General features: G+C 39.2%; 1 protein-coding gene across 3 annotated transcripts in view; it reads right to left on the bottom strand.

Moving 5' to 3' along the window:
- Window positions 1-19,057, bottom strand: part of RELB (RELB proto-oncogene, NF-kB subunit) — a 223,108-nt gene that overhangs the window by 37,825 nt on the left and 166,226 nt on the right. For all 3 annotated transcript variants that reach the window (XM_053696513.1, XM_053696512.1, XM_053696514.1), the window contains 3 exons: window positions 17,287-17,447; window positions 12,438-12,529; window positions 3,417-3,548 (listed from right to left, as the gene is read on the bottom strand). In XM_053696513.1, coding sequence (XP_053552488.1) covers window positions 3,417-3,548; window positions 12,438-12,529; window positions 17,287-17,447 — 385 coding nt within the window. The remainder of the gene's footprint in view (window positions 1-3,416; window positions 3,549-12,437; window positions 12,530-17,286; window positions 17,448-19,057) is intronic.

Below are 19,057 nucleotides of genomic sequence, written 5' to 3' on the forward strand. Positions count from 1 at the left end.
TAAACCCTAAGCCTAGTTATAAACTGTATCCCAAAGCCCTATATCTAAACCCAAAGCCTAGTTCTAAACTGTATCCCAAAGCCTAAATCTAAACCATAAGTGTAGTTCTAAACTATATCCCAAAGCCTAAATCTAAACCCTAAGCCTAGATATAAACTGTATCCCAAAGCCTAAATCTAAACCCTAAGCCTAGCTATAAACTGTATCCTAAAGCCTAAATCTAAATCCTAAGTCTAGTTATAAACTGTATCCCAACGCCTAAATCCAAACCCTAAGCCTAGTTATAAACTGTATCTCAAAGCCCAAATCTAAACCCTAACCCTAGTTCTAAACTGTATCCCAAAGCCTAAATCTAAACCATAAGCATAGTTCTAAACTGTATCCCAAAGCCTAAATCTAAACCCTAAGCCTAGATATAAACTGTATCCCAAATTCCTAAATATAAACCATAAGCCTAGCTATAAACTGTATCCCAAAGCCTAAATCTAAACCCTAAGCCTAGCTATAAACTCTATCCCAAAGCCCTAAATCTAAACCATAAGCCTAGCTATAAACTGTATCCTAAAGCCTAAATCTAAACCCTAAGCCTAGTTATAAATTGTATCCCAAAGCCTAAATCTAAACCCTAAGCCTAGTTATAAACTGTATCCTAAAGCCTAAATCTAAACCATAAGCCTAGCTATAAACTGTATCCTAAAGCCTAAATCTAAACCCTAAGCCTAGTTATAAACTGTATCCCAAAGCCCTAAATCTAAACCCTAAGCCTAGCTATAAACTGTACCGCAAAGTCTAAATCTAAATCCTAAGTCTAGCTATAAACTGTATCCCAAAGCCTAAATCTAAACCCTAAGCCTAGTTATAAACTGTATCCTAAAGCCTAAATCTAAACCCTAAGCCTAGTTATAAACTGTATCCCAAAGCCTAAATCTAAACCCTAAGCCTAGCTATAAACTGTATCCCAAAGCCTAAATCTAAACCCTAAGCCTAGTTATAAATTGTATCCCAAAGCCTAAATCTAAACCCTAAGCCTAGTTATAAACTGTATCCCAATTCCTAAATCTAAACCCTAAGCCTAGTTATAAACTGTATCCTAAAGCCTAAATCTAAACCATAAGCCTAGCTATAAACTGTATCCCAAAGCCTAAATCTAAACCCTAAGCCTAGTTATAAACTCTATCCCAAAGCCTAAATCTAAACCCTAAGCCTAGCTATAAACTGTATCCCAAAGCCTAAATCTAAACCCTAAGCCTAGCTATAAACTGTATCCCAAAGCCTAAATCTAAACCCTAAGCCTAGCTATAAACTGTATCCCAAAGCCTAAATCTAAACCCTAAGCCTAGTTATAAATTGTATCCCAAAGCCTAAATCTAAACCCTAAGCCTAGTTATAAACTGTATCCCAACTCCTAAATCTAAACCCTAAGCCTAGTTATAAACTGTATCCCAACGCCTAAATCTAAACCCTAAGCCTAGTTATAAACTGTATCCCAAAGCCCTATATCTAAACCCAAAGCCTAGTTCTAAACTGTATCCCAAAGCCTAAATCTAAATCATAAGCGTAGTTCTAAACTATATCCCAAAGCCTAAATCTAAACCCTAAGCCTAGATATAAACTGTATCCCAAAGCCTAAATCTAAACCCTAAGCCTAGCTATAAACTGTATCCCAAAGCCTAAATCTAAACCCTAAGCCTAGTTATAAATTGTATCCCAAAGCCTAAATCTAAACCCTAAGCCTAGTTATAAACTGTATCCCAAAGCCTAAATCTAAACCCTAAGCCTAGTTATAAACTGTATCCCAAAGCCCTATATCTAAACCCAAAGCCTAGTTCTAAACTGTATCCCAAAGCCTAAATCTAAACCATAAGCGTAGTTCTAAACTGTATCCCAAAGCCTAAATCTAAACCCTAAGCCTAGATATAAACTGTATCCCAAAGCCTAAATCTAAACCCTAAGCCTAGCTATAAACTGTATCCTAAAGCCTAAATCTAAATCCTAAGTCTAGTTATAAACTGTATCCCAACGCCTAAATCCAAACCCTAAGCCTAGTTATAAACTGTATCTCAAAGCCCAAATCTAAACCCTAACCCTAGTTCTAAACTGTATCCCAAAGCCTAAATCTAAACCATAAGCATAGTTCTAAACTGTATCCCAAAGCCTAAATCTAAACCCTAAGCCTAGATATAAACTGTATCCCAAAGCCCTAAATATAAACCATAAGCCTAGCTATAAACTGTATCCCAAAGCCTAAATCTAAACCCTAAGCCTAGCTATAAACTCTATCCCAAAGCCCTAAATCTAAACCATAAGCCTAGCTATAAACTGTATCCTAAAGCCTAAATCTAAACCCTAAGCCTAGTTATAAATTGTATCCCAAAGCCTAAATCTAAACCCTAAGCCTAGTTATAAACTGTATCCTAAAGCCTAAATCTAAACCATAAGCCTAGCTATAAACTGTATCCTAAAGCCTAAATCTAAACCCTAAGCCTAGTTATAAACTGTATCCTAAAGCCTAAATCTAAACCCTAAGCCTAGTTATAAACTGTATCCTAAAGCCTAAATCTAAACCATAAGACTAGCTATAAACTGTATCCTAAAGCCTAAATCTAAACCCTAAGCCTAGTTATAAACTGTATCCCAAAGCCCTAAATCTAAACCCTAAGCCTAGTTATAAACTGTATCCCAAAGCCTAAATCTAAACCCTAAGCCTAGTTATAAACTCTATCCCAAAGCCTAAATCTAAACCCTAAGCCTAGCTATAAACTGTATCCTAAAGCCTAAATCTAAACCCTAAGCCTAGCTATAAACTGTATCCCAAAGCCCTAAATCTAAACCCTAAGCCTAGCTATAAACTGTATCCCAAAGCCCTAAATCTAAACCCTAAGCTTAGCTATAAACTGTATCGCAAAGTCTAAATCTAAATCCTAAGTCTAGCTATAAACTGTATCCCAAAGCCTAAATCTAAACCCTAAGCCTAGTTATAAACTGTATCCTAAAGCCTAAATCTAAACCCAGCCATAAACCTAATCCCTATCCATAATCCTAAACATTAACTGTAACTCTTAACCCTAAACTATTAATGCCTTAACTCTAACCCTTAGCCATATCTCATTAACTCCTTAAACCAAGCCGTAATGCCTAAATTCTAGCCTTTAACCCTAAACCCCTAATCCTAACACCTTATATGCACAAGGCTAATACTAATCCTAATGAGAGCGTCACATTGACAACATTTTTTTTTTGTAATTGGACGACATATTATTGCAGAGCATTTTTTTGCTCATTATTTCAGTGCAAATCAGTTCCTTCAACAACATTTTAAAATAACCGGTGAAGTTTTGATACTAGTGACATTTCAGCACCACACGTCTGATCAGATACTGTATAAAGAGATATGTGAGAGAGGGGCAGATACTCACTCTTGTCATACACAGGTTCTGACAGTACAGGCTTCATCAACATCTTCTGCCCATTTGGCCCCGTATACGAGGCCTGGAAACACAGGCGCACAACATTCAAATCAACCTCCTCATGGTGGCGCCACAGACCAGCTGAAAACATGCAGAAATAATAAGTATCAGTTACAAGGGTAAATGTTAGACAGACAATGCTATATGTCACCAGTCTCTATAGTGAGTATAGAGTATAGTTAATGACTCTAGTGCAAGATTGTGCAACCTAGTTACAAGAGTTACCCAGAGAGCTCATTTTACCAAATGCCAATAATGAGACCAAAATATACTCCCCTAGATTTAGAGTTTTGCGTTAGAAGGGGTGCGTTAGCTACGCATGTTTTTTTCCCCCCGCACCTTTTAAACAACGCTGGTATTTAGAGTTCTCTGAAGGGCTGCGTTAGGCTCCAAAAAGGGAGCGTAGAGCATAATTTACCGCCACTTCAACTCTAAATACCAGCATTGCTTACGGACGCGGCCAGCTTCAAAAACGTGCTCGTGCACGATATCCCCATAGGAAACTATGGGGCAGTTTGAGCTGAAAAAAAACCTAACACCTGCAAAAAAGCAGCGTTCAGCTCCTAACACAGCCCCATTGTTTCCTATGGGGAAACACTTCCTAAGTCTGCACCTAACACCCTAACATGTACCCCGAGTCTAAACACCCCTAACCTTACACTTATTAACCCCTAATCTGCCGCCCCCGCTATCGCTGACCCCTGCATTTTATTATTAACCCCTAATCTGCCGCTCCGTACACCGCCGCAACCTACATTATAGCTATGTACCCCTAATCTGCTGCCCCTAACATCGCCGACCCCTATATTATATTTATTAACCCCTAATCTGCCACCCCCAACGTCGCCGCTACCTAACTACACTTATTAACCCCTAATCTGCCGACCGGACCATGCCACCACTATAATAAATGTATTAACCCCTAAACCGCCTCACTCCCGCCTCAAAAACCATATAATAAATAGTATTAACCCCTAATCTGCCCTCCCTAACATCGCCGACACCTAACTTCAAGTATTAACCCCTAATCTGCCGACCGGACCTCGCCGCTACTCTAATACATGTATTAACCCCTAAAGCTAAGTCTAACCCTAACACTAACACCCCCCTAAGTTGAATTTATTTTAAATCTAACGAAATAAAATAAATCTTATTAAATAAATTAATCCTATTTAAAGCTAAATACTTACCTGTAAAATAAACCCTAATATAGCTACAATATAACGAATAATTATATTGTAGCTATTTTAGCGTTTATATTTATTTTACAGGCAACTTTGTATTTATTTTAATTAGGTACAATAGCTATTAAATAGTTAATAACTATTTAATAGCTACCTAGTTAAAATAAGTACAAAATTACCTGTAAAATAAATCCTAACCTAAGTTACAATAAAACCTAACACTACACTATCAATAAATTAATTAACTAAACTATCTACAATTATCTACAATTAAATCAACTAAACTAAATTACAAAAAAAACAAACACTAAATTACAAAAAATAAAAAAAGATTACAAGAATGTTAAACTAATTACACCTACTCTAAGCCCCCTAAAAAAATAACAAAGCCCCCCAAAATAAAAAAATGCTCTACCCTATTCTAAAATAAAAAGTTAACAGCTCTTTTACCTTACCAGCCCTTAAAAGGGCCTTTTGCGGGGCATGCCCCAAAGAAAACAGCTCTTTTGCATTTAAAAAAAACATACAATACCCCCCCAACATTACAACCCACCACCCACATACCCCTAATCTAACCCAAACACCCCTTAAAAACCTAACACTAAGCCCCTGAAGATCTCCCTACCTTATCTTCACCACGCCGGGTATTACCGATCCGTCCAGAAGAGGGTCCGAAGTCTTCATCCTATCCAGCAGGAAGAGGACATCCGGACCGGTAGACATGTTCATCCAGGCGGCATCTTCTATCTTCATCCGGCGCGGAGCGGGACCATCTTGAAGCAGCCGACGCGGATCCATCCTCTTCTTCCGGCGACTACCGATGGATGAAGGTTCCTTTAAGTGACGTCATCCAAGATGGCGTCCTTCGAATTCCGATTGGCTGATAGGATTCTATCAGCCAATCGGAATTAAGGTAGGAAAAATCTGATTGGCTGATTGAATCAGCCAATCAGATTCAAGTTCAATCCGATTGGCTGATCCAATCAGCCAATCAGATTGAGCTTGCATTCTATTGGCTGTTCCGATCAGCCAATAGAATGCGAGCTCAATCTGATTGGCTGATCCAATCAGCCAATCGGATTGAACTTGAATCTGATTGGCTGATTCAATCAGCCAATCAGATTTTTCCTACCTTAATTCCGATTGGCTGATAGAATCCTGTCAGCCAATCGGAATTCGAGGGACGCCATCTTGGATGACGTCACTTAAAGGAACCTTCATTCGTCGGGAGTCGCCGGAAGAAGAGGATGGATCCGCGTCGGCTGCTTCAAGATGGTCCCGCTCCGCACCGGATGGATGAAGATAGAAGACGCCGCCTGGATGAACATGTCTACCAGTCCGGATGTCCTCTTCTTGCCGGATAGGATGAAGAGTTCGGACCCTCTTCTGGACCTTTTCTTGCCGGATAGGATCAAGACTTCAGACCCTCTTCTGGACGGATCGGTGATACCCGGCGTGGTGAAGATAAGGTAGGGAGATCTTCAGGGGCTTAGTGTTAGGTTTTTTAAGGGGGGTTTGGGTTAGATTAGGGGTATGTGGGTGGTGGGTTGTAATGTTGGGGGGGGGTATTGTATGTTTTTTTTACAGGCAAAAGAGCTGATTGCTTTGGGGCATGCCCCGCAAAAGGCTCTTTTAAGGGCTGGTAAGGTAATAGAGCTGTTAACTTTTTATTTTAGAATAGGGTAGGGCATTTTTTTATTTTGGGGGGCTTTGTTATTTTTTTAGGGGGCTTAGAGTAGGTGTAATTAGTTTAAAATTCTTGTAATCTTTTTTTTATTTTTTGTAATTTAGTTTTTGTTTGTTTTTGTAATTTATTTTAGTTGATTTAATTGTAGATAATTGTAGATAGTTTAGTTAATTAATTTATTGATAGTGTAGTGTTAGGTTTAATTGTAACTTAGGTTAGGATTTATTTTACAGGTAATTTTGTACTTATTTTAACTAGGTAGCTATTAAATAGTTATTAACTATTTAATAGCTATTGTACCGAGTTAAAATAAATACAAAGTTGCCTGTAAAATAAATATCAATCCTAAAATAGCTACAATATAATTATTATTTATATTGTAGCTATATTAGGGTTTATTTTACAGGTAAGTATTTAGCTTTAAATAGGATTAATTTATTTAATAAGATTTATTTTATTTCGTTAGATTAGGCAGACACATATATAGGTCTCCTACCTCCTGTAAACTCATCACTACATATACATGACCTTTAGAGGATCCATTAGAAAGATATATACATCATCTTACAGTGGTGCTTATATATGGCAGGTGATGCAAACCATAGTGTCACGGGCAGACACATATATAGGTCTCCTACCTCCTGTATACTCATCACTACATATACATGACCTTTAGAGGATCAATTAGCTAGATATATACAAAATCTTACAGTGGTGCTTATATATTACTGGTGATGCAAACCATAGAGACACAGGCAGACACATATATAGGTCTCCTACCTCCTGTATACTCATCACTACATAAAACTGACCTTCAGAGGATCCATTAGCTAGATATATACAACATCTTACAATGGTACTTATATATAACTGGCGATGCAAACCATAGAGACACAGGCAGACACATATATAGGTCTCCTACCTCCTGTATACTCATCACTACATATACATGACCTTTAGAGGATCCATGCCTTAGCTACATATATACATGATCTTACAGTGGTACTTATATATGGCAGGTGATGCAAACCATAGAGATACAGGCAGACACATATATAGGACCTCCCCTAGTCTCCTACCTCCTGTATACTCATCACTACATATCTGGTGCTTGAGGCTGAATATAGCGAATATAAAATCTTCCCAGGTTTAGGCAGATATTGGCTTCTGAAGAAGGGCAGGTAATATGCAGAGGAGAGATGCAGTGTGGCCCCTAGTAGGTGTTATGCAGACAGACTCATCTCTCTGCCTTTCACTCTCTTGTACTCTCTCTAGTGGTTAAGTAACACACTACTCCTCCGCTTCTTATAGTGAGTGTCAAACAATTCTAACTCTCTAGTGGGAGTGTTATATACACTGGTCCCTATAGTGAGTGTGAGACAACTCTAACTCTCTAGTGGGAGTGTTATATACACTGGTCCTTAATGTGAATACTATACAGATGGTGCTATATTTATTTCTCCGTCTTTCTAATTGGTGTGTCACACACACCAGTCCCTAAATTAAGAGCTATACAGAAGTCTCTCTTTGTCTCTCTAGTTGGTGTGTCGCATACACCGGTCCCTATATTAAGAGCCAGGGTCGGCTCCAGAACGAATTAAATGGGGGGCATTTTATTTTCACGAGGGGGCATGTATTTACAGTCAAAATAAGAGCAGACCTACATATTCTGCAGGGAAGTGTAGCTTCTGGCTGGCTTATCCCCCACTATTGACATTTGGAGAATATGTGCTAAATCACTAGGTAAAAGAATGAAGTCTAAATCCTATGCAGTGCACTAAAACAGAGCCATTAAACTTGAGGCCACCAGTGCAATAGCTCCTTAAAAGCAATTCGCCCCTTAATCACCATGATCAAAATCCCTTAAACTCATTCTCAAATCTCAATCATGTCCCCTAAACAGCCATGAACCCAAACCCCCCAATGCAATTAACCCCTTTGTTTGCAATAGATAGATACTAGGTTTTCAGGTACTGGTAATTTTGTAGATTAGATTTAGCTATACCTGTTTCGCAATAACTAATGGATATCAGGCTACTTAATACAACCTATGTACTGTGAACCTATAATAATATGATTGTATCATATAAATATAAGTCTATAAATGGCTACCGGCTTCTATCAACGCCTCAAAAGTGCACTGTGATCTTAGGCCGGGCCTAAGATCACAGTTCACTTTTGAGGTGTCAATAGAAGCTGGTAGCCATTTATAGACTTATATTTATATGATACAATCATATTCTTATCATGGTCTATTGTTTAAATGAGTAACTCACGATAGTTAGGTAAAATTAATAGGGTTAAAGACAAGTCCAAAAAGTCTCTAATTAACTTCCAATTCCAAATAAGAGGTTAAGACACGGAGCTCCTTGCAGATGCGTGATGCAACCTCCCAGTTCGGCAGCTAACTCCGCCCCCAGCATGCAGCATTACAAAACAATTCATTATTTTATTTATTATTTTTAAAGCATATGATCATATCTATATTTTTTTAGGGGGCACAGCATTCCATTTGGGTGGGCATTGCCCCCAATGCCCCCCCTTGGAGCCGGCCCTGTTAAGAGCTATACAGACGTCTCTCTCTGTCTCTCTAGTGGGTGCGTCACATACACCGGTCCCTATATTGAGAGTTATACAAACAATGCTCTCTCTGTCTCTCTAGTTGGTGTGTCACATACTCCGGTCCCTATATTGAGAGTTATACAAACAATGCTCTCTCTGTCTCTCTAGTTGGTGCGTCACATACTCCGGTCCCTATATTAAGAGTTATACAAACAATGCTCTCTCTGTCTCTCTAGTTGGTGCGTCACATACTCCGGTCCCTATATTGAGAGTTATACAAACAATGCTCTCTCTGTCTCTCTAGTTGGTGCGTCACATACACCGGTCCCTATATTGAGAGTTATACAAACAATGCTCTCTCTCTGTCTCTCTAGTTGTTGCGTCACATACACCGGTCCCTATATTGAGAGTTATACAAACAATGCTCTCTCTGTCTCTCTAGTTGGTGCGTCACATACTCCGGTCCCTATATTGAGAGTTATACAAACAATGCTCTCTCTGTCTCTCTAGTTGGTGCGTCACATACTCCGGTCCCTATATTATGAGTTATACAAACAATGCTCTCTCTGTCTCTCTAGTTGGTGTGTCACATACTCCGGTCCCTATATTGAGAGTTATACAAACAATGCTCTGTCTCTCTAGTTGGTGTGTCACATACACCGGTCCCTATATTGAGAGTTATACAAACAATGCTCTCTCTGTCTCTCTAGTTGGTGTGTCACATACTCCGGTCCCTATATTGAGAGTTATACAAACAATGCTCTGTCTCTCTAGTTGGTGTGTCACATACACCGGTCCCTATATTGAGAGTTATACAAACAATGCTCTCTCTGTCTCTCTAGTTGGTGCGTCACATACTCAGGTCGCTATATTGAGAGTTATACAAACAATGCTCTCTCTCTGTCTCTCTAGTTGGTGCGTCACATACACCGGTCCCTATATTGAGTTATACAAACAATGCTCTCTCTGTCTCTCTAGTTGGTGCATCACATACTCCGGTCCCTATATTGAGAGTTATACAAACAATGCTCTCTCTGTCTCTCTAGTTGGTGCGTCACATACTCCGGTCCCTATATTGAGAGTTATACAAACAATGCTCTCTCTGTCTCTCTAGTGGGTGCGTCACATACTCCGGTCCCTATATTGAGTGTTATACAAACAATGCTCTCTCTGTCTCTCTAGTTGGTGTGTCACATACTCCGGTCCCTATATTGAGTGTTATACAAACAATGCTCTCTCTGTCTCTCTAGTTGGTGTGTCACATACACCGGTCCCTATATTGAGAGTTATACAAACAATGCTCTGTCTCTCTAGTTGGTGCGTCACATACTCCGGTCCCTATATTGAGAGTTATACAAACAATGCTCTCTCTGTCTCTCTAGTTGGTGTGTCACATACTCCGGTCCCTATATTGAGAGTTATACAAACAATGCTCTCTCTGTCTCTCTAGTTGGTGTGTCACATACACCGGTCCCTATATTGAGAGTTATACAAACAATGCTCTCTCTGTCTCTCTAGTTGGTGCGTCACATACACAGGTCCCTATATTGAGAGTTATACAAACAATGCTCTCTCTCTGTCTCTCTAGTTGGTGTGTCACATACTCCGGTCCCTATATTGAGAGTTATACAAACAATGCTCTGTCTCTCTAGTTGGTGTGTCACATACACCGGTCCCTATATTGAGTTATACAAACAATGCTCTCTCTCTGTCTCTCTAGTTGGTGTGTCACATACTCCGGTCCCTATATTGAGAGATATACAAACAATGCTCTCTCTGTCTCTCTAGTTGGTGCGTCACATACTCCGGTCCCTATATTGAGAGTTATACAAACAATGCTCTCTCTGTCTCTCTAGTTGGTGCATCACATACTCCGGTCCCTATATTGAGAGTTATACAAACAATGCTCTCTCTGTCTCTCTAGTTGGTGCGTCACATACTCCGGTCCCTATATTGAGAGTTATACAAACAATGCTCTCTCTGTCTCTCTAGTTGGTGCGTCACATACACAGGTCCCTATATTGAGAGTTATACAAACAATGCTCTCTCTCTGTCTCTCTAGTTGGTGTGTCACATACTCCGGTCCCTATATTGAGAGTTATACAAACAATGCTCTGTCTCTCTAGTTGGTGCGTCACATACTCCGGTCCCTATATTGAGAGTTATACAAACAATGCTCTCTCTGTCTCTCTAGTTGGTGCGTCACATACTCCGGTCCCTATATTGAGAGTTATACAAACAATGCTCTCTCTGTCTCTCTAGTTGGTGTGTCACATACTCCGGTCCCTATATTGAGAGTTATACAAACAATGCTCTCTCTGTCTCTCTAGTTGGTGCGTCACATACTCCGGTCCCTATATTGAGAGTTATACAAACAATGCTCTCTCTGTCTCTCTAGTTGGTGCATCACATACACCGGTCCCTATATTGAGAGTTATACAAACATTGCTCTCTCTGTCTCTCTAGTTGGTGCGTCACATACACCGGTCCCTATATTGAGAGTTATACAAACAATGCTCTGTCTCTCTAGTTGGTGTGTCACATACTCCGGTCCCTATATTAAGAACTATACAGACGTCTCTCTCTCTGTCTCTATAGTTGGTGTGTCACATACTCCGGTCCCTATATAAAGAGCTATACAGACGTCTCTCTAGTTGGTGTGTCACATACTCCGGTCCCTATATAAAGAGCTATACAGACGTCTCTCTGTCTCTCTAGTTGGTGTGTCACATACTCCGGTCCCTATATTAAGAGCTATACAGATGTCTCTTTCTCTGTCTCTCTAGTTGGTGTGTCAAATACTCCGGTCCCTATATTAAAAGCTATACAGACATCTCTCTCTCTGTCTCTCTAGTTGGTGTGTCAAATACTCCGGTCCCTATATTAAGAGCTATACAGAGGTCTCTCTCTCTCTAGTTGGTGTGTCACATACTCCGGTCCCTATATTAAGAGCTATACAGACGTCTCTCTCTGTCTCTCTAGTTGGTGTGTCACATACTCCGGTCCCTATATTAAGAGCTATACAGACGTCTCTCTCTAGTTGGTGTGTCACATACTCCGGTCCTTATATTAAGAGCTATACAGACGTCTCTCTCTGTCTCTCTAGTTGGTGTGTCACATACTCTGGTCCCTATATTGAGAGTTATACAGACGTCTCTCTCTAGTTGGTGTGTCACATACTCCGGTCCCTATAATAAAAGCTATACAGACGTCTCTCTCTGTCTCTCTAGTTGGTGTGTCACATACTCCGGTCCTTATATTAAGAGCTATACAGACATCTCTCTCTCTAGTTGGTGTGTCACATACTCCGGTCCTTATATTAAGAGCTATACAGACGTCTCTCTCTCTAGTTGGTGTGTCACATACTCCGGTCCTTATATTAAGAGCTGTACAGACGTCTCTCTCTGTCTCTCTAGTTGGTGCGTCACATACTCTGGTCCCTATATTGAGAGTTATACAAACAATGCTCTCTCTCAACAGCCCCTGTAGTGAGTGTTATACAGATATCGCTTTCTGCCACAGATGTCTCAATATTACCTTTGAATGGATCTATATTGAGCCGGAGTTTCTCTCTCACAGACGCCTCAATCTCTTTCTTCCTGACACACTGAATGCCCAGGTTACTGAAACTGAAGCACAACAGTGTTAGGATACGATATCTCACGAGGCCTCACTCTATATCATATATGTCAGTGTGTGTGAGAGAGAGACTGCTGATAATGTACTGTAAGCAAGATACTCTCTCTCCACTTGCAAATAGCATGGCACTTACATATGAGGGTTTATAATAAGATTTTAAAAACTAATTATATTAAATGTGTCACAATTGTCAAGATATATGGAAAAAATATGTTAAGAGTTCGAAAAAAACAAACATCAAAATCAAAACTACTTGTATCTTGAAGTGAATACACTTTAGTGTTACATTTTTTCTGGCATTCCTATCTAGTGCGATACATTTTACATTTGAATTGTGCAAGATGCACCATAGTAAATGAGGTTGAAAAAGACAGAAGTCCATCAAGTTCAACCTATATAAATCTTAATATACTTACAAAAATGCTTCAGTTGAGCTTAAATTAATTCCATTAAACAAAGTGACCCATGTAATACAAGCAATCATATCCCTGAATTTTGTTTCTAGCCAGAAATGTATCCAAACAATTTTTTAATGTTTCTAAGGTATTGGCATTTACTACCTCCTTAGGTAATGAGTTCCACAATTTTATTGCTCTTACAGCGGAAAAAAGCATTTAATTTGCTGGGGGACTCCAGTGATTACCTTTGTCCAATCTATCCGAGTATGATCCATTTACTACTACTCATTGCTCCCTATCTTTTATCGAGTTATTGATCCATGCACTAACATTTTCCGCTATTCCCAGTCCTTTAATTTCATACATTAATTTCTCATGTGGCACTGTATCAAACGCCTTTCCAAAATCTAAGTATATTACATCAACTAATTCCCCTTTATCTATATTTTTACTTACTTCCTCATAGAATATAATTAGATTAGTTTGATGTGATCTATTTCTCAAAAACCATGCTGATTTGAACACATAATCTTGTTTACATGAATATGCTTATCAATATAATCCCTTATAATCCCTTCAAATATCTTCCCCACTATTGATGTCAGACTAACTGGTCTATAGCTTCCAGGATCATCCCTGCTTCCCTTTTTGAAGAGTGGCACCACATCAGCTTTATGCCAATCCTGGGGTACCATGCCTGAGGATAATGAATCTTGAAAAATTAAGAGTAGTGGATTGTCTATAACAGTGCTAAATTCGAGTAACACCCTTTGGTGTATTTCATCTGGGCCTGGAGTTTTATTTACCTTAATATTATCCAGTTTTTTCTGATATGCTCTAGAGATAACCCAGTTAATGGTATGGGCTGACATGTTCTAGTTTGTTTCCAAGTATTGCCCATTGGTTCCTCTCTTGTGTATACTGAAGGAAAGAACTGGTTTAGTGCCTCACCCTTTTTCCCGTCACTGGAAATCATGCTACCCTCCACATATTAAATGTACCAATATTGTCCTTCTTAGATTTTTTGCCATTTATATAGTTAAAAAAAAAACTTTTAGGGTTTGACTTAGAATCCTTTGCAATTAATGTTTCACTTTTAATTTTGGCTAATTTGATTGCTTTGTTACATATCTTATATACTTGGTATGTTGAGTCTGTACTATTTTCTTTGAATAATTTAAATGCCTTACGTTTTTTCCTAATTTAATAACATTTTTCTTTAGCCACATTGATTTGGATTTATATCTTTTACTTTTATAACCATGTGGTACGTGTTGATATGTAGATTTATTTAACAAAGTTTTAAATGTTATCCATTTATCCTCTGTATTTTTATTACAGAATACTTTGTCCCAATAATAATAATAATTGAAGAGAAATTTTTGGGTTCTGAACATGTTTATTCTAAACATACTGAAATTCATTTGAAATTATTATTAGTACCTATTATTCGTTAAGTGCAGAAAACTGCACACAAACGCATTAGGGTCTGAGTAGCTAAAGCTCAGGCGGGATGATCTCAGACATCTCATTAGTATGGAGAGGTCCCTAAAATGTTAGAAACACAAATTTTAATTTCATAGATATTTATCTCACTATGCAGGTTTTGTATGTGACGGAGACGCCTACATTACAGTATAAGGTCTAAAAAAGACCTCTGCATGCCCGCGAGCTACTGAGTATCAGGCCCTAAGTCATTATATAGAAACTGAATTTATCCGCTGATATATTTTCCTTTCACTTTTGATGCTTAGCTTTTACGTTCATGAACGTTTGTGAATTCTTTGCCATAAGCTTTTTGTTTGTTTAACCAGATTTTGCAATAATATCATTTTCTAATTCATATTCAGCTAGATTACCAGTTTTGCGTTATGAGTGAAAAAGCAGCGCTATGGCCCATGACGCTGCTTTTTCCCTAACGCTGCTATTACAAGTCTTGCAAGTATAGCTGTACCGCACACCTTTTAGCCAGACATGCAACGTCTGTACCGCACTTTTAAAAAAGCTCTTTTTCAATGGGACTCCCATTTGCCTGGGAGGCCAAAAAGTGAGCGGTACACCCTATACCGACAAGATCCGTACCGCCATCTAATGTCAGTAGTTATGAGTTTTACGTTACAAAGCTGTACCATAAAACTCACAACTAAAGTGTGAAAAAGTACACTAACACCCATAAATTACATATTAACCCCTTAACCGAGGCCCTCCCGCATCGCATTAACCCCTAATTTGCCGTCCGCCCACACCACTGCTATAATAAACCTATTAATCCCTAATCCGCAGGCCCCCACAACGAAATATACTAAAATAAACTATTAACCCCTAAACGAAAGCCCCCACAATGAAATATACTAAAATAAACTATTAACCCCTAAACCTAACGACCCCCTAACTTTATATTAAAATTACAATTTCCCTATCTTAAATTAAATTAAAACTTACCTGTCAAATTAAATAAATTAATTTTAAACTAACAACTAAACTAAGTATTAAGCTACAATTAAACTAACTACCAATTAAATTAAAATAAGCTACACTTTAAAAAAATCCTAACACTACTCTAAAAATTACAAAAAGTATCTAATTACAAAAAAATATTACAAACCCCCCCACTAAATTATGAAAAATAAGAAACAAATTATCAAAAATAAAAAAGAATTACACCTAATCTAATAGCCCAATGAAAATAACCCCCCCCCCCCCAAAAAAAAAAAAACCTAGCCTACAAAAAACTACAAATGTCCCTTAAAAGGGCCCCAAAGATAACAGCGCTTTTACCTGTAAAAAAAAAAAATACAAACACCCCCCCTAACAGTAAAAGCCACCACCCCCACAACCAACCCCCCAAATAAAATAACTATCTAAAATACAACTAAGCTCCCCATTGCCCTGAAAAGGGCATTTGTATGGACATTGCCCTTAAAAGGGCATTTTTTTATTTTGATAGGGCTATTAGATTAGGTATAATTCTTTTTTATTTTTAGTAATTTTAGTGTTCATTTTTTTTGTAATGGTAGCTTTTTTTATTTTTTGTAATGTTAGGTTTTAGTGTAAGGCAGCTTAGGTTTTATTTCACAGGTAAGTTTGTATTTATTTTAGCTAGGTAGTTAGTAAATAGTTATTAACTATTTACTAACTAGTCTACCTAGTTAAAATAAATACAAACTTAGCTGTAAAATAAAAATAGCTAGCTTAGGATTTATTTCACAGGTAAGTATTTAGTTTTAAATAGGAATTATTTAGTTAATAATTGTAACTTTAGTTTAGCTCTATTTTAATTATGTTAAAGTTAGGGGGGTTAGAGTTAGGTTTAGGGGTTAATATAGTTTAATTTAGCTTGTTGCGATGTGGGGGGGCTGGCGGTTTAGGAGTTAATAGGTTTATTTAGTTAATAATTGTAAATTTAATTTAGCTATATTTCTATTATGTTAAAGTTAGTGGGTGTTAGGGTTAGTCTTAGGGTTAGGGTTACGTTAGGGTTAGGTTTAGGGGTTAATGGATTTATTTAGTGGTAGTGATATGGGAGGCCAGAGGTTTAGGGTTTAATAACTTTAGTATAGTGGCAGCGAGATCTGGAGCGGCAGATTAGGGGTTAATAGTTTTATGTAGGTGGCGGCGATGTTGGGGGCGGCAGATTAGGGGTTAATAACATTATGTAGGTGGTGGCAATGTTGGGGGCGGCAGATTAGGGGTTAATAGCATTATGTAGGTGGCGGTGATGTTAGGGGCGGCAGATTAGGGGTTAATAACATTATGTAGGTGGCGGTGATGGAGGCGGCAGATTAGGGGTTAATAACATTATGTAGGTGGCGGTGATGTAGGGGTGTTTAGACTCAGGGTTTATGTTAGGGTGTTTGGTTTAAACATTATTTTCTTTTTCCCCATAGACATCAATGGGGCTGCGTTACGGAGCTTTTGTTTCCGCGATCGCAGGTGTTAGACTTTTTTTTGCCGGCTCTCCCCACTGATGTCTATGGGGAAAGCGTGCACGAGCACGTCAAAGCAGCGCTTGTTTCTGGTGCGGTATTGAGCTCAACGCAACCATTTCACCCGCACAAGCCTGCTTTTTTTAAACTCGCTATTGGGGGGTGAAATAACGCCGCTTTTGTGGCCGTTGTTAAAATCCCTATAGCGCTCAAAACTCGTAATCTAGCTGAATGTCTTTTCCTTTACATTAAAGGGATCTTCTTAGGCATTGCCATGGTTTAGAAAACATTATAATAAAATGACTGAACTGCTATGGGATATATTGACTCTGTAACTCAAATCTACGTTAATGTTTATTCGTGTAACGTAGCACATTGATAAAACAGCACTGTTTATTTGTAAAGCGGTTTTGCATATTTCACCTGTGCCGTGTCTCCCCCTCTCGTGGTTGCAGTGTCACCTCGCAAATGCCATCATGACAATCCTTTCCCACAAGGCTGTGAGGGTGGACTCTGTGTGGAGGATCTTTCCAGACCAGGCAGACGGTGACACCGACCTCTGGGAGTGCCTCGCAGTGACATATCTACACAACACAAAGGGAAGAATTTGCTTACAGGTGAGTTTTGGATGTGCCAGGAATCCCAGGTACTTTCCAGTTATGGAGACATTTTATCACCTTAGGTGACAGCAACAAAACATTACACACCCCATAAACTGCCATGTAGGAAATCTAAATACAGAGATACCTATGTGAGTAATAGCAAGGGAGGCGCATTATGTAACTGTATCAGCAGAAAGGAACCAAGGGACACGCTTTGTTTTCTAGAGACACAAATCCTAATAAAGGGTTTCATTCCTATCTTACGCCTTTTTCAACGTCACAATACAAATGATTTAAACACAACCGTATCAAACACATATCAGAAAATCCACCCATTGGACTCATCTGACCTCAACTTATTGCATAAATATCTTGTATCAAATGGATTTCAACAGCAAAAGCCGCTTAATAAATGGGTAGAGCCCACAGGTCCACCAATAACACATATGGGCCTACAGTATTCTTGTGCTCCCAGCAGAAAAACAGTACGCATGCGCAGACCAGATAGACAGTACGCGTGTGCAGACCAGATAAACAGTACGCATGCGCAGACCAGATAAACAGTACACACGTGCGCAGACCAGATATACAGTACGCGTGCGCAGACCAGTAATACAGTACGCGTGCACAGACCAGAGAGACAGTATGCGTGCGCAGGCCAGATAAACAGTACGCATGCGCAGACCAGATAGTACGTGCGTGCGCAGACCAGATAAACAGTACGTGCGTGCGCAGACCAGATAAACAGTACGTGCGTGCGCAGACCAGATAGACAGTACGCATGCGCAGACCAGATAAACAGTACGCATGCGCAGACCAGATAAACAGTACACGTGCGCAGACCAGATAAACAGTACGCGTGCGCAGACCAGATAAACAGTACGCGTGCGCAGACCAGATAAACAGTACGCGTGCACAGACCGGATAGATAGTACGCGTACGCAGACCAGATAAACAGTACGCATGCGCAGACCAGATAAACAGTACGCGTGCGCAGACCAGATAAACAGTACGCGTGCGCAGACCAGATAAACAGTATGCGTGCGCAGACCAGAAAAACAATACGCGTGCGCAGACCAGATAAACAGTACGCGTGCGCAGACCAGATAAACAGTACGCATGCGCAGACCAGATCAACAGTACGCATGCGCAGACCAGATAAACAGTACGCTTGTGCACAATAAACAGTACGCGTGCGCAGACCAGATAAACAGTACGCGCATGCACAGACCAGATAAACAGTACACACCTGCGCAGACCAGATAAACAGTACGCTCGTACACAGACCAGATAAACAGTATGCGTGCACAGACCAGATAAACAGTACGCGCGTGCACAGACCAGCGCAACCATCTTTTTTTATTTGGAAAGACTGTGATTGCTCAGTTATTGAAGAAAAAAATAGCAGCTGTTCCCATTATTCCGATATACAAATGTAAATTGGAAAGATTAGAATTTTTTTATTTTGTGTAATATAATTTAATACATTTTCCTCTGTGCCCATAGAGTCTGGAATACATCAAGTAGGATTAAGGGGACATTAAACACTAATATAAAATGATAAATTGTATATATAAAAACTGCAATATACG

Source organism: Bombina bombina, unplaced genomic scaffold, assembly GCF_027579735.1.
Source record: "Bombina bombina isolate aBomBom1 unplaced genomic scaffold, aBomBom1.pri scaffold_504, whole genome shotgun sequence".
Lineage (NCBI taxonomy): Eukaryota > Metazoa > Chordata > Amphibia > Anura > Bombinatoridae > Bombina > Bombina bombina.